General features: G+C 37.4%; 1 protein-coding gene across 1 annotated transcript; it reads right to left on the bottom strand.

Annotated features, from left to right (window-relative positions):
* Window positions 1-1,795: 1,795 nt before the first annotated feature.
* LOC114464253 (putative ATP-dependent RNA helicase DHX57) lies at window positions 1,796-14,921 on the bottom strand. Its single transcript, XM_028448303.1, has 22 exons — window positions 14,866-14,921; window positions 13,865-13,996; window positions 11,071-11,385; window positions 10,785-10,980; window positions 10,563-10,684; window positions 10,015-10,210; window positions 9,789-9,913; window positions 9,056-9,189; window positions 8,880-8,934; window positions 8,597-8,796; window positions 7,653-7,769; window positions 7,100-7,196; window positions 6,788-6,961; window positions 6,506-6,706; window positions 6,066-6,342; window positions 5,389-5,484; window positions 5,220-5,303; window positions 4,972-5,109; window positions 3,467-3,541; window positions 3,256-3,381; window positions 2,963-3,163; window positions 1,796-1,933 (listed from the first exon to the last, which is right to left on the bottom strand). Exons 2-22 carry the CDS (start codon window positions 13,990-13,992, stop codon window positions 1,796-1,798), a joined length of 3,195 nt encoding a protein of 1,064 aa, XP_028304104.1. The 5' UTR covers window positions 13,993-13,996; window positions 14,866-14,921.
* Window positions 14,922-16,834: the final 1,913 nt, after the last annotated feature.

Below are 16,834 nucleotides of genomic sequence, written 5' to 3'. Positions count from 1 at the left end.
CAGATTTTAGAAATGAAAACTAACAAGAATTTTGACAAAATACATTTATTTGTCATACTGTCTCAGATGGCGTCTGTCCTCTAGAAACTTTCTTTCTTTCTGAAAGCATGTCGGCTGGGAGTTGGAGATGAAGCTGTGGAGGCACACCATACTGGAACTATGTGAAGCCTCCATCAACATTAGCATTAGCATTAGGAGCAAATACATATTTCCCTACTGTGGCATCGCAAAACCTGCTGTTGCTTATAGTCCGTAAAAGTATATTTACTTCATTTATCAACCCTGAATGTATGCATGTACAATACATGAAACAGTTTGATGACATCACCATCAAATGTGAACGGTTGCCGTGGTGGCAAGACTAAAGGAAAAAAACAAAAAACAATCACATCTGTAGTATTTAGAAGTAAATCAAACAATATTTGTGTATTTAAAAAGTGTAAAATCTAATGAGAAATGGCTGCTGCAGGTAAGAGACTTTACCGATGTTACAAATTATCAGTTGAGAATTATTTTTACTCTGGTTTTAATATATTGAACATTTTATTCCTTGAAAAAAAACAGTAAAATATTTTATGAAGGTGATACTGTTTTGAACAGTATGAGAGAAAAGCATATTTAATATTTTCATTAAAGATAACCATGTTCGAAAAGGGGTCAGAAGAAGTGTATTTATTTAACAGTAGAGTGAAAGTAAAACATGTCCCTCAAATATAATACTCAAGTAAAGTACAGATATTACAAAATATGACATAAGTTACCGTATTCACATGTGCACAGCAAAAGTGTGGCACACACACATTCTGTGTCCCCCACCGCCCTGAAACGGACAGAAGTCTGTAAACGGGAGCGCATCGCTCCGCTCTTTTAACATGCTCAGGATGAATAAACAAGACAAGCTCACGCACACGCATACAAACACACACATACATACAAACACACACTAACAGCAGACACTGCATCCGCTTTCATGCTTTCAGAGTCGGTAGACTGGGGAAGAAGTCCAGCGCTCACAGGTTTTCACATTTTTTGCACAAATGTGAGTGAAATAAAGTCGTGTCACGTAAAGCAAATAAATCTTCGGTATAAATGAGATGATAAAACAATGCAATGGAAGCATCTACAGAAAGTTTCATCACAACAATGACGTCATTGATCGGATTGGCGAATGAAGACATTTCAGCCAATCACATTAATTGCATAAAATGCTAAATTTATCGACCGATCTGAAATAGCCGATCAGATCGATGTAAAGCCTACTATACATATCTTCACAGTTCCAGACAATAAAGAAGAAGAATCTCTGATTGTTGATAGCAAATATGCCTCAACATCCTCCACTCTACACATTATGTATTCATGTCACAAAAAGCTCTTTAACCTTCTTGCTTCTTCTTCACAGATCCTACAAAGATCTCCTACATTTTCCCAAACAGTGACAAATATGGTGAGTCCCGGGTACATTCTGTCAGATTTACTGCAGCAGAACCAACGTTAGCTGCTTTCAGTGAAGCATCTAAAAACTAAATATGTTGTAAGGAAAGTGCTTTGTAGCAGGAAGATTTTCTGCATAGTCATTTCACCAGAAGGTAGAATTTATAAAGCCTACAATGCAAAAAAAAAATGAAGAAAAGAAATCCTGTAAATTTATGATTGTGTCTCAGTACCAGCTTAAGTCAAATGTCTTTTAAAAGTCATTTAAAGTGCAGCGTTTGGCCTTTTGGTTTGCTTTATTATTCATATTGAGGGAACAAGCTTTTCAGATAAAAAAAGCGTCACAGCTCCATGTGTCCATCTACTGTGTGGTGATGAGGTGGACGATCATCTGGATGATGCGAGACTCGCGGGGACACAGATCTATGTTAGGATTCCTGATCTTATCCTCCAGGAGCTCATCCAGTTCCCAACGCAGCTCCTTCACTAGCGCGGCCACCTTGGTCACAGAAAAACACAGAAATAAATCATATAGTAACAGTATATATATTCTCCAACACTTCAGTAGTCATTGTACGTTTTCTTATGAAGTCCCAGACATGACACGGTAATAAAATAAATTCATTAATTGTGGCCCCGAATTAGCTATGACGTGCACATGAATCACTAATTCTACAACACGTGCATGAAATACTAATCAATAATATTAAGTATATTGCCGGTAGTTAGCGTGGCTAGTTGCTGCAGCAACGGCAGATGTTGTTAATGTGGACCAGATCAAACAATGAACAAATGAACAATATGTCTAAATAAAAAAAAGTGATGCAAATACTACAAAATAAAGTGATATATTGCGAAAAAACATAATTGTGCTAACATATGCATAGCACATAAATGCCTGGTCACCAGGTGTCAGTGAACAACATCAGACCTTGTTAAACTACTTCACTCCTCAATGCATTGTAGCTTGGGCGTTGATTGCACTTTATTTTCATAAAACATACTGGGCACTTTTATAGATGTATGGTGACTTTTTGAAAAACTTAACAGAATCAGAATCTGTTCTAGAAGGCAAAGTTAAACTGTTTTTAAAACTGTAAGTTGACAGTTTAATAAACATACTATTTGTTTTTGATATTGGTACTTGAATATCAATTTCAGTTAATTAACATTTACTTGTTCTCGCAAATAAAAAATAGATACTGCTTTTCATACCATTTTGTATTGATATCGCGATCTATATCTTAGTATCAAGATAGATCATATTGTGACATGCAATTTGTGAATCGTATCATATTGTCAGATTCATGGCAATGCACACCTCTACTACATAACAATATCCTTCAGATATTATTAATTACTGCTACATGGCCACAAATTACGGTACTATTGTGTGTACATTATACTTCGAAACACAAAGTAGTGTTTTTTATGCAAAAAAATTAAGTATTTTATTTATTTTCTTGTCTGGGGCTCCGTACCTTCCTATGTAGGAGTTAGGGAGAACTCTTTGCATCTTGACACTGACCTGATATGAGGGAGCAGCAAATTTAATCCATCCATCATCCAGAGAGAGGACAAACTCTCCGTTGTGCAGCTCCACGTTGATCTGGCTGCCCCCGAACAGCAGCAGCGGGAACACGGACGTCATGCTGCAGTCCCTGATAAACACACGTCTGGTTTTCACCTTCTCGAGGTAAACCAGGAACGGGCTCTCGTAGAGACGAGTCTGTGGAGCAAACAAAACAAAAGCAGGTTTGTTTTGCATTCACAGCTGTGCTTTGTAATATACATATGATGCGTTTGCTTTTTAGGCCTCACATGGTGGTTGACAGAGGACGGGTGCACGTGCACATAGCCGTCACTCTTGGTCAAGAAGCGGAGCTCGCTGGCTTTGGGCAGCTTCTTCAACTCGCCATCGCTGTAGTACTCCTCAGGAGTTTGAACCTGGAGAAGGACAATGCAAGCCTTTTTAGTTCAACTTGAGCTTTGGATGTTTCACATTTTAGATTTAAAACGACTGTAAAGGCACCTGGATCACGTTGGGATAGAGCGCAGCGCAGAGCATGGCCGACATCAGACTGATGTTTTCAGAGTTCAGGTTAGCCTGGAAAAAAAAACAGAACTGTTCAGGATGTGGTTCATGATGAAGGCCAGATGGTTAGATTATGAGTGTGTGTGTGTGTGTGTGTGTCAGGGTTGGGATCAATCACATTTTTCAATTACAATTACGTCTTTAATTATCCATGTTTAATTTAGGGATGCACAATTCATTGATTTTTAATCGCAATCACAATTTTGGTTGCCATGATTATTTAAAGCTTAGCCTTTGGCACATTAGATTATATTTTTTAAATATTTTTTATAATAATTTTTATTTAAAGCTTCATATTGCACTGCAAAATGTACATATTGTTTTGAAGTAGTGTAATAATTTTTTTTACCAAATAATTTTTTTACCAAATATGATAAATAATTGTGATTCTAATTGTGATTACAATATTGATCAAAATAATCATTATTATCTTTTTGGCCATAATTGTGCAGCCCGTGTTCAATTACAATTACGAAGACCAGCATTTTTTCAAATTACAATATTACATTAATTTTTTTCCCCCTGAAAGTCAATTACAATTACATTCTCAATTACTAAAGTTCAAATGAAATTAAGCAGAGTTTGCTGATGCTCGTGTCTGTAGTGACCACTTGGTCAGAGGTATGTTAGCGTGTGTTTATATTGCATTAGGTTGTCATTAAATACTCATTTACTAAGTAATGATTATTAAGTTAACACCGCTAATTTCATATGGACTTCTTTCACCCCCGCACACTGTGCACAGTAAAAGCTGAACACCCTAATGCTATTTCACTACATGTCATAAAGTACTATTCAGTAGTAGTATATATGTATGTGACAAACAAACCTCTTGTATCCTTGACTGTCAGGCTAACGTTGTCGTTGAGATGTTTTACATGTTTGTTTACATTATAGCCGTTACTGCTAGCTGCTAGCATCTTAACATAAAATAATAGAAGAACAAACTTCACCCTGGTGAAGACCAGATGATAATCATTGTGGAGCCGTTTGGTACTGAGATTGTGGACCCACCCACTCACAAAAAAGTTACATTCCTCCATACTTTTATAAGCTTTCATCTGCTGTTTGGTGTAGTGCGATGTCTGAAAGACCATATAGTTTGTGATATCAACAGCCTCGATGGTCAGAAAATCTTTATATTCTGTTGTATCTTTGTCTTGAAACTGGACCTAAATCAGTTCAATATAGACTCTTTGCAACGCTTTCCTTCATAGGCGTATTCTCCATTTTTACTTCCTGACATGTATCTGTATCTGACCCCCGTTGCGCGTCATCATAATCACGTGATGAAAACCCAGCGATTACAGTTCAATTAGGATTAAAACAGCAACAGATTTTTAAATTACAAACACGTCCTCATTTCAATTTGTTGCCAATTACATGATAATTATAATTGATCCCAACCCGTGTGTGTGTGCGTGCATGTGTGTGTGTCCAACCTCAGGACCCGTAGCCTTCAGGACTCCATCTGTGCCATGTGTCGAGGCACGCTCGATGGCTCTGGCTCTCAGTCCCTCCCTGCAGAAGCCGATGTCAGACAGCAGCTCAGCAAACTGTCTCTTCAGGCTGGCAATCTCCTGCACAGGAAGCAACAGTTCTCACACTGTACGAGCTTCAACTCTCAATTCAACACTGTGTCATACCAACATCATGAAAAACTCTTTGTAAGTAAATTCAGCAAACTGACTTGTAAAACACGTGAGGACAGGAAGTTCTCCCTGCAGTAGACATAGGCAGCCCTCGTCCCCTTCTTTGCAGCAGAGCACCATCCCTGCACAAGAGCATCATTCATCACATTAAGCATCCAAGCAGGATGGTTGTATCTTGGAACATTTCTGTTGGTGAAACCTTCATACCTTATAAGCCTGTAGCAAAGTTAGATGGTCGCTATTGCCCACCGCGAATGCACGTTTCTTCATATTGGCTTCCTCTCGTTTATTCCAAGGAGACACCTGAAGGTGAACGAATATATAAAGGTTTTTAAATCAATTTTCCAGGACAAAGAAACTAATCTAGTGAACAAAAAATAAATAAATCTTAAATATACAATATATAAAAGACACCAGGGCTGTGGTCAATTACATCCATTACATTACGTTCAATCATCCATGTTCAATAACAATTAAATAATGATTACAGTGACCAACATTTTTTCCAATTTCAATTATTAATTTTCGCCTGAAAGTCAGTTACAATTCATTTCTCAATTACAAAAGTAAAATTACATTTTTACAAACTTTTATTGATATAGCGCTTGAAAACAGCCCACACAGGACCAAAGGGTTTAAATAATGATCTCATGTAGTTTCCAATTACACCAGAATTGTCATTATCAATTACGCAATTACAATTATAATTGACCCCAACTGTGAAAGACACACAACATTCAAAGCTAATGCCAAAATATGCATTTAAACAAAATAATTATTTTAAAAAAAAGCAGCATAAAAATAAAAAATGTCATTAAAATGTCTGGCGAGGAAAATAACAAAATTAAGCTTTAGAAACACTTATCAGTGGTAAGAACTCTTACAAATGGTGATTTAGAGGCCAGGCTGGCAGCGATGGTGAGCGCAGGGTCGAGGCAGCGGAACATGGAGCCAAAGAGCATAAGTTTCCCGATGCGGACGTCGACGGGCAGGGAGGCCAGGTGGTAACCCAGCGGGGTCAGCTTCTCATCTGCTGTCAGCGCTCCCAGGTCCTGGAGCTGCTGACTGGCTGCCTCCAGGCTTTCCAGATCCGGGGGTTCGATGATTTGAGAGAAGACCGACTCCAGGGTCTTCTCAGCAAATAGGTCCAGGATCTTAATCCTGTTGAGGAGAGGAGATGTGAAATCAGCTAGAGAACCAAAAACCAAGATAGTGGGAGATTAAATCCACTTCTACCTCAGAAAATGTGTGCACAAATGAAAATAAAAGCAAGGTTTCTATTATGTACATAAACAGAAATAAAACATGAGGCAGATGGAGGTACCTAAGGCAGAGCTGCTCCAGGGGAACTCTCTGGATCTCAGGCAGCTGTTGCTCAGCCAGCTGGTGCTTGAAGCAGTGGCTGGTGAACAGGTGAAAGCAGACGCCCGAGGCCACGCGGCCAGCTCGACCTTTCCTCTGCATTGCGTTGGCCCGAGAAACCCACGAGTCCTCCAGGCTCTCCATGCATTTGGAGGCATCGTACCTATGAGCAAAACACAAAATGCATCAGAGCGCGTCCCAAATCAAGCTCATTTGATATCAGGCTGACAAAACACACGCTTACGTTTTCTCTTTCATTTTTCCAGAATCGATCACATACACCACGTCGTCGATGGTAATCGACGTCTCTGCGATGTTAGTGGAGATTATTATTTTTGTGACACCGTCTGGAGGGCGGCTGAAAATGGCCTTCTGCTCCTCATTGGAGAGCGATGAATGCAGAGGATACACCACACATCTGACAACACAGTCACAATAAGCATCTATCACACACAAATGTTTTTTCAGTATGAAAAAACCCAAAAAACTGTTGAGGAAGCAGAGGAAGCTGAGAAATTTCTTTGTAAAATCGATAAAAACAAACAATCAATCAGACCTGGATGACCCCTTGTGGTTCAACGTCGTGTTAGCTTGAAGCCTCTCATAAAGCATTCTGATTTCAGCCATGCCGGGCATAAACACCAACACTGCACCTGCAACCACATTATAGAATGTTAAAATAACAGGAATTGACTAAATCTATACATCTGAGACTAGGCAATGCAAGGCAAATTTATTTGTATAGTGCATTACATTTGCAAGGGAATTATTGTGCTTAACATGATTAAAAAGTGCAACAGAAAACATTCAACAGTTTAAAAATCAAAAAGAACATTAAAATCATCAGGAAAAAAAAAAAAATTAAATCAGGAATAAAAACTTTTAATCAACAATAGTATGATTAAAAATCTCCCTCTCAGTCATACACAGTAGAGAAAAACAAGTCTTCTACTTAGATTTAAAAATGTTTACGTCACTAAATACTCAATTATTACCCAGAGGTCTTCTTCTAATGTTGATGCTTCGTCAGAAGATCATAGAATAACAATAAATGTAGAAAAAAGAAAAGAAAAGCTGTGTAAGTGAATCCAGGCAGAGATTGTTCCTACCTGGAGGATATTTGTGGTTTCCTTCTACAATCCACTCCAGCAGTCGTTCCACCAGGTCCATGTTTATCTTATCCAGGTCCATCGCAGCAATTGTTTTGAGCACAGGTGCACTAACATCTACATAAACCAAAAAAAAACACATCCCATCACTTGGTCTGAATAAACCCAGAAGAAGAAACTTATCATCAGTACCTAATCAGGTTTGGGGTCGATTACAATTTTAAACTACAATTACGTCTTCAATTATCCATGTTCAGAAACTCAATTATGATTTTGACGACTGGCATTTTTTCCCAGTTACAATTAAAATGAAAAGTATTACTTAATCTATTACTAAAGTTCTATTACAATTCATAAAATTTACTGAGCCTGAAATAAATAACCCCATAAAACTTAACCTTCCTCTTGTGTTAGCTTTCTGTTAGCATCCCTTATGATAACGGGTCAGTTTTGACCCATGTCTTAAACCAGTTGTAAAATACACAAAAAAATATTATCCATCATCCGATTAGTTTTTCATCTCTGGTTACCTGGTTAGACTAGTACCTAATCAATGAAAATATTGGTACTCATGGTTTTGGTGAGGACATCTGAGCCTTTTTTGTGTCAGTATAAAAGTATTTAAATGGTAAAATGATCCTCAAGATTCACTGACAGGTAGAGGTAAAACTTGGTATGTTTTAAAAATTGTTAATGTAACATGGTTCTCCAGGCTTGCGTTTAAATAAATTGTAATCGGCAGTTTTTATAGAATTTCCATGCCAATTACAATTATCTGAACTCAATTACAATTTAATTATGATTATGACGGCAACACATTTTTTAAATTACAAACAGAATTATAATTACATCATAATTGTAATTAATTATCAGTTACACAATGACTCTCATAATGGACTCCAACCCTGGCTGAGATCAGCCTTTTTCAATATGTTCTCACGTACCGCTGTATCTGATGAAAAGTTCCTGCAGGCAAAGATCCTGGTCGGGAATCGAGTCTTTGACAAAATTTGTTTTGTCAAAAGACTCAGAGTCGTCAAACACGTAATCCATGGCATTCCTGGGCCCACCTTTGTATCCTGGCCCATAGATGCGAGATGAATTGTGTTTCCGCTTATAAAGGCTGCTCCCCTCGATGACGTAGCTACACAAACATGCAAACATGTCAAGCATTAAGGAGACACTGATTTCACTTAGTCATCTAATAAACAAGAATAACACACATACCTGGTTTCAGCGATGGCGTCTTCTAGAAAAAACTGATCCACGGGGAAGGTTTGCCCTGGAACGACAGACTCGTTACAAAACTATCAAACATCTCCTGATAGAGTGTGTGTGTGTGTGTGTGTGTGTGTGTGTGTGTGTGTGTGTGTGTGTGTGTGTGTCTGTACTGGGATGATTACCTGGTATGTGGATGGTTGGACAGTTAGAGAAATACTCTGAGAAAAGCTCAGCATTCAGAGTGGCACTCATTAGGATGATCTTCATGTCTGGTCTCTGCACGATCAAGTCTTTGAGCACCAAAAGCAGGAAATCACTGAGACAAAATGGGAAAACAAAGCTTTAGAAACAGAAAATGAGAATCAACTGGTTTTTAAATTTTTATTATTCTCTTCTTGACCCTTATAAACAAAAATTCCTTGAATTTAAATCTTAATTTTTTTAATATATGGCTGTGTTCGAAATCATTTACTAACGTACTACTCATACTAAGTCTGACGTCAAAATGAGCATGTAGTGTGTTCACATTAGATAGTATGGAAAGATTGAGTACGCAAGAAATACCCGGATGTATACTAAATCGTGACATTTTATAAGTATGCACAATGGGCATACTACTCATACTCAACCATCCCATGATGCATTGAGAGCACAATGTAAAATTGTCCTGGGACCAGCTTCAAGCTCAAAGTCAACATCCCCTTATCAAAATAAAAGCATCTCTTCTCGTCTTTCATTCGTTCATTTGTAAATAGGGCTCTTGTTTTGAAGTTTTTTCAGGAGCGCAATAGCGGGTCTCTGAAAATCTCTGAATTGTCTACTATAAACGATACTTATAGTTTATAAACTATACTTATAGTTTATAGTAAACAATATCTGTCTTGCACTTCCTTTAAGTGTGAGATCTCATCCTACCTCTCTTCTGTGCGCTCATGCACTTCATCCACGATGACGTGTGTGACACCTTTGAGGTCGGCATCTCCCTCCAGCCTCCTCAGCAGCACACCTGTGGTGCAGTACAGTAATCTCGTAGCTGACGTCTAGTAGAAAGTGACAGAGAGAGACAGACTTCATTAGAATTCATTAGAGTTTAGAGAACACTAGGTGTGGCGGAATGTGTGAGCTGTATCAGTATCTGTACCTTGACGCTCTCCAGGCGGATCTGGTAGCCCACAGAGTTTCCCAGGGACTCTGCACGCTCCTGTGCTACCCTCTGAGCCACGGAGATGGCAGAGATCCGTCTTGGCTGGGTGCAGACAATGTTGGCCACCTGCCCAGCAGGCCCTCTTAGGGAGGCATCCAGGATGAATTGAGGAATCTGAGTCGTTTTTCCACAACTACAGAAAAAAGCAGAAAATAGCCACAAAAGTTAAAAGCACCGTCATGTTTTGTTTTGGGTTTTTTTAAACAACATTTTTAGTATTTAATATGGTAAAACCAGGGTTCTCGCAGCAATGTTAAGCGTAGGGGCTGTTTTTGTGATCTCCTACAGTGCATATGGGGAATTTTCTGTTTTTTCCTTTTTTAGTCGGTACCATCATATTAATTGTTGCACACTTGGACACAAAAGGGACTTCCAGGAGTGCACATGGAAATGCTATGAAGAATTCCTGGTAAGAACCCTGATAAAACATTTCAAAGGATAACAACATTTCAGTTTGGAATTCTCTAGGGCTCTATCTGACTCACCCTGTCATCCCGCTGACCACCAGCACTTGACTCTGGTCCAACAGATCTAGAATATTCTCTCTTTCCTGCCAAGCCGGGAGGTTCTTCCTCTGAACCAGCATGGACATATAGTGCCTGGATGACTGAGGTGACAACAGGAAGAAAGCAAGGCAGTCAGGGTCAGATGAACACAATCAGATGTATAGGATGTGAGGAAAGATAATTGATATGTCACATATTTACCTGTTTCCTCTGGAACTGCTGGCACAGCTTGCTGTTTTCTGACAGAATGTTGGTGAGGTTGTGGTTGTGCTTGCTGACCATCTTCTTCCTCACACTGATATAACTGTCATTCTCACATACATCAGCTTTGTCCTCCGGCCAAAACAGTCCTTCCCCATCATACTCCTCTCCCTCTGAGGAATCGGAATCAGACTCTCTAACACAAAACAAGCAAAGCGTGAGTTAAAATTTGTAATTTTTCTCCACCAGAAACCACATTATTGTATATTTAGGACTGTGTTCTTACTCATTGGGGTCATCAAATTCCCCACTTTGTAGATCCTGGAGCAACTCCTTCAGTTCCTCTTGCTTCTCTTTAGTCATGAGGATCCTCTGTAAGGGCAGGTTGCGGGACTCTAGTGGAATGTCATTACATGACTTGACATCCCTTAAGCTGGTGTTTAAGGACAAAGGAAGAGCTTTGTCACCACGTTTCTCCTGTGTCCTTCTGTCTTTATCTCTGTTTCGATCTCTGTCATGATCTGTATTTGTGGTTCCCCAATCTTGACCTGCGTCTCTGTCTCCACCTTGGCCGGTGCTTTGTTCATTTTGAGCAGGTCTGCTGAGAAATACAGAGACAAAGAAGAACATGTAGGAGAAACTGCAGACATGTTTTGGGTGACCATACATCCGAATCTACCCGGAAACGTCCTCTTTTCACGTCTTGTCTGGACCGTACGGCCGGATTTTACAAACTCATAAAAATATCAGGGTTTCCCAAGGACCTGAACGCATTTAGAGGAACATGTTAATTTCAATGGCCGTAACTCCGCTAATATTTGCTCTAAGAAATTCCAGCCTTTTCTGAAAGCTAATGAGTTGCTCTTTACAGCCAGTATCATGTCATTACGGTGATTTTACTCACACGTGACTGAATCATAAAAGATGCCGCTTTGTTTTGACAAAATCATTGCACACGAGGAAAAAATAGAGAGACTAAAGTCTGAGATGGATGGAAAGAGACCAAATACTTGTAGAATTAATTAAAAATGTCACCAGGAAAACTACAATGGAAGTTCAAAGAGGGATTTGAAAACTAAGGAGCCACTGGGAGAAACTTAGTCAGCATGGGACCATGTGATGTAAATTTTCTCAGTTATTTATTAAGGTGTTTATTTAAAGGGGACATATGATGAAAAATTCACTTTTGCTCTCTTTTTGAACACAAATGAAGTAACTTGATTGTCACTCGGCACACAAAATATGAAATAAATCCATCCAGTCCTTTCTTTGTGGTCTGTGTAAGTATTACAACACAGAGGAAAGTGCCCAGTTTCAAATTTTCTAACTTTGTGACGTCACAAGTTGAATCGCGAAAGTAAATACCCTCCCCTCCGCTGGTAACTCCACCCATTGACTCCACCCCCAACCTGATAAAAACTTTTGCCAAAGTCCGCCATTGTTTATCTCGCTTGAACATAGTGGTGCTTTTTGGTCGCTTTATTGCTCCAGTGACGTGATGACCAGGGAACTGTGTGTGTGTATGTTTTTTTTAATTTATTTATTTTTTTCTTTATTTAAGTAAGGACAGTACATATAAATGAACATTCAAAAAAATGTAAATATGCCATATTGTAGCCAACGGCTACTCTCCATCTGTTGTCCCGAGACAGGCTGATGTAATGTGTGTGTGACAGGGGAGAGAGAGGGCTGATCACTTCTTTTCGGCCATATGTTTACGGCACTTATCATTAAAATCGCCGCTTTTAAGGTTTAAATGATCAACTTACGGAGTTACTAAATAATGAGTTCACTCAGAATGTAGGCTTATTCAAAAAGTTAACCGCTTTAATTTTGCCCCAGCCGTCTCGCCGTAGCTGGAGAGAGGGGCTGCTGCCTCTGCTCTACAGGCAGTGGAGGACGGTGGAGTTGTTGCTTGAAGTCACTTGAAAAGTTAAATTTTTTTTAACTTTGAGCGATTAGGTTATGCAGGACTTCTTGAATTCGCATCATTTACATTGATTTTGAATGTAATCTAGTCACTTCAGTTGTGTTTACCTTTAGTGTGTGCCACCAGGGGGGGGCAGGGGGAGGGGGAGGTCTTTGATACTCCAGGGACACACCCCTCAAAACGGAGCGCTCTGAAAGAGCTGGATTATACATGGTATTAAACCTCCCCCGTTGCTTGATTTATGTTACGTTTTGACCAAACCCCAACACAGATATGTCATTTAGACCACAGGAAACTTTTAAAAGGTGAAATGGGTACAATATGTCCCTTTTATTGATTATTTACTGTTCTGTAAGCCTTGAGTTTTTTTTTCTTTTTTTTTTTTTTATTACTAGGAGGAGATGTTTGTCATTGTTAAGAAGGTATACGTGAGATTTCAGGAGATCAAAGACCAATTGTTATAATGCATAATAAAGGTGATTGACTTCTGTCATTTTGTAAATTCTTTGTAAAAAAGAGAGAAATGCATTTTTGAACCTTATAAACAATAACAACTCATTTATCTATTATATTGCATTCTACCGTTACAAAACAGATAAAAATTTAAATTTAAATTTAAAAAAAACATTGAGCAATTTGAGAATGCTGAGGTCGGACCAAGTGTCCTCTTTTTTGGAAATCAAAATATGGTCACCCTGGACATGTTGGTATTATTTTAAAGTGTTACTGAGTAAAGCAGGAGTGTCAAACTCATTTAAGTTCACGGGACAAATACAGACCAGTTCGATCACAAGTGGGGCGCACGTTTTAGGTGGAAAAAATGAACAATTTCTTCATTAATGTGCCCAAGTTAGCACTCAATCAACATTAGCTTAGCAATAAGTGACAAACACTTAAAATTACCTTTGATTTTTAGACCATTTTTTTAATTTAATTTGGGGAGATTTTGTGTAATCATTTAAGGGAAAATTGCAGGATTTGGGAAAAAGTTTGTTCTTTCAACAACAATTTGCAACTGAATAATTTGGTAATTTACACAATAATTCATGTTTTCTCTGTCATTTTCCCTTTCTCCTGTGGGCCGAATTGGATGGTCTGAAAGGCCGTATTTGGCCCCTGGCCTTGAGTTTGACAAGCAGAAAAAACGTACCTGATGGAGCAAGCTGGTCCAAATCCAAAATCAATACTGAAATCATTTTTGTCATCCCAGAGAAAAACATCTCTTCCTCCTCCACCTCCTCCTTTGTTTGGCTTTTCAATTCTTGTCTTTGTATCCATTTCTCTGCAAAATAAAAAAAAAATAATTAAAATGACCAACAATATTGAATTTTATTCTAGATGCATTGAAAACCTCCAACACATTACTAAGCTTCCTAAAATAGCTGAACAGAATATACTCATAAAATCAGCTTTGTGTCTTTGCAGTAAACTTGTGAGAAAGGATGAAAAACGCACAGTTTCATTTAATCTCTGTTTACAGGCTTTCACGGAAGAAAAGTTAAGAAGTAAAACAGCCCAAATGTGCTAAAACTGCATTTTGTAATAATAAATTAAAAGTAGTTATTTTGTGTGTATTTCGACTCTTTTTCTGTGTATTTGATAGTTCCTCTTTTTTCGTGTGTTTTTTGAGTTATTTTCAGTGTATTTCTTGCAATTTTTGTGGGTTGTTGGAGTCATTTTCTGTGTTTTTGTTTTTTTTTTTGTAAATTTCTTTGAGTCAAGTTGTCTGTGTCTTTAAGGGAGCTTAATAACTGAGGTCATAATTTAGATTGTTCCATATTCCGATACCCTGAACTGAAACGAACCTTTCATTTGTATCTGTTCTCAATTTTGTGTTTTTTAAATATCTGTATTCCTCACCATAGAAGCTAGCTTATCTGTTTTTTTTTTGGGGTTTTTTGACGTAGTTAAGGCCAACATTAATATGGTTTAAAAATGTGTTAATAAGTATTGTATACAGTAAGTATTGCTTTGAATTATCTTTTTTTTAAAAAGAAAAAAGAATACACGCTAATAATAATAATAATAATAATAATTAAAATAATAATGAAAATAATAATAATAATAATAATAATAATAATAATAATAATAATAATAATAATAATAATAATAATAATAATAATAATAATAATGATTATTGAAGTGTCTTACCGTTCTAGAAGTAGTCTTGCTTTCAATGGTAACTATGATTGTTTTAGAGTCTTGTTTAGAAGCAGTCTTGCTTTTAAGTGGTAACTCGGTTCGAATTCGAAGTGACGTTTCACTGTTGTCGCGCATGCGCAGGCCGACACCTGCCCTGGCCATGGGTAACCATGGTAACAAAAGCTGCTAGCTAAAGGCTACATCGAGAAGAGTGGTTTATTAAAGCTGCCGTTTAAATACTGCAGACTTTCTTCATCTTGTTTAAATGAGGTTTTTGTAGAAGTCTACCTAGCTGAAGCTGTGAGGCTATACCCATATGACACGAAAGAAATAAAATCAAGTCATTGTGATGAACTACATATTAATTAAAGTGTAAATATGTAGTTTATCAGAACATACAGTTAAGCCTACTAAAGTTGAACCAGCACTCCTTTACTAACCGCTATGATAAAAGTAAGGAGTGGAACTAATCGCCAACACATCACACAAAATACTGCATCATCTGCAATACAAATAATTCATATTTCATTTATAAAAAATGTGTAATGAATGACCAATGAGCAATAATGTAAGTTTTCTCAGAAATGGGGAACTGGTGGCCCTTGGTTTAATTTGGTTTAAAATGACTCCAAAAACACACAAAATGACGACAAAAATACACAAAAAGGACTAAAAAGGGTACACAAAAAGACCAAAAATATGACTCCAAAATGCCCAAACAGAGAACAAAATTGGCTCAAAACACACACAAAATAACAAAAACATGCAAAATGACAACAAATATATACAACACAACATATTTTGACACCCTGAACTGAAATGCACCTTTCATTTGTATCTGTTCTCAATTTTGTTTTTTGTTTTTTTAAATATCTGTATTCCTCACCATAGAAGCTAGCTTATCTGTTTTTTTTTTTTTTTTTTTTTTTTGACGTAGTTAAGGCCAAAATTAATATGGTTAAAAAAATGTGTTAATATGTATTGTATACAGTAAGTATTACTTTGAATTATCTTTTTTTTAAAAAAGAAAAAAGAATACACGTTAATGGCTTTAGATACGCTAATAATAATAATAATAATAATAATAATAATAATAATAATAATAATAATAATAATTATTATTATTGAAGTGTCTTACCGTTCTAGAAGTAGTTTTGCTTTTAATGGTAACTATGATTGTTTTAGCGTCTTGTTCAGAAGCAGTCTTGCTTTTAAGTGGTAACTATGATTGTTTTAGAGTCTTGTTTAGAAGTAGTCTTGCTTTTAAGTGGTAACTCGGTTCGAATTCGAAGTGACGTTTCACTGTTGTCGCGCATGCGCAGGCCGACACCTGCCCTGGCCATGGGTAACCATGGTAACAAAAGCTGCTAGCTAAAGGCTACATCGAGAAGAGTGGTTTATTAAAGCTGGCTTTTAAATACTGCAGACTTTCTTCATCTTGTTTAAATGAGGTTTTTGTAGAAGTCTACCTAGCTGAAGCTGTGAGGCTATACCCATATGACACGAAAGAAATAAAATCAAGTCATTGTGATGAACTACATATTAATTAAAGTGTAAATATGTAGTTTATCAGAACATACAGTTAAGCCTACTAAAGTTGAACCAGCACTCCTTTACTAACCACTATGATAAAAGTAAGGAGTGGAACTAATCGCCAACACATCACACAAAATACTGCATCATCTGCAATACAAATAATTCATATTTCATTTATAAAAAATGTGTAATGAATGACCAATTAGCAATAATGTAAGTTTTCTCAGAAATGGGGAACTGGTGGCCCTTGGTTTAATTTGGTTTAAATAACCCCCCAAAACACACAAAATGACTACAAAAATACACAAAAAAGACTACAAAGGGTACACAAAAAGACCAAAAATATGACTCCAAAATGCCAAAACAGAGAACAAAATTGGCTCCAAACACACACAAAATAACAAAAACATGCAAAATGACAACAAATATATACAACACAACT

This window comes from Gouania willdenowi, chromosome 6 (assembly GCF_900634775.1).
Source record: "Gouania willdenowi chromosome 6, fGouWil2.1, whole genome shotgun sequence".
Classification (NCBI taxonomy): Eukaryota; Metazoa; Chordata; class Actinopteri; order Blenniiformes; family Gobiesocidae; genus Gouania; species Gouania willdenowi.
The sequence above is the reverse complement of the archived record's forward strand: the minus strand, read 5'-3'. Positions and strand labels throughout refer to the sequence as shown.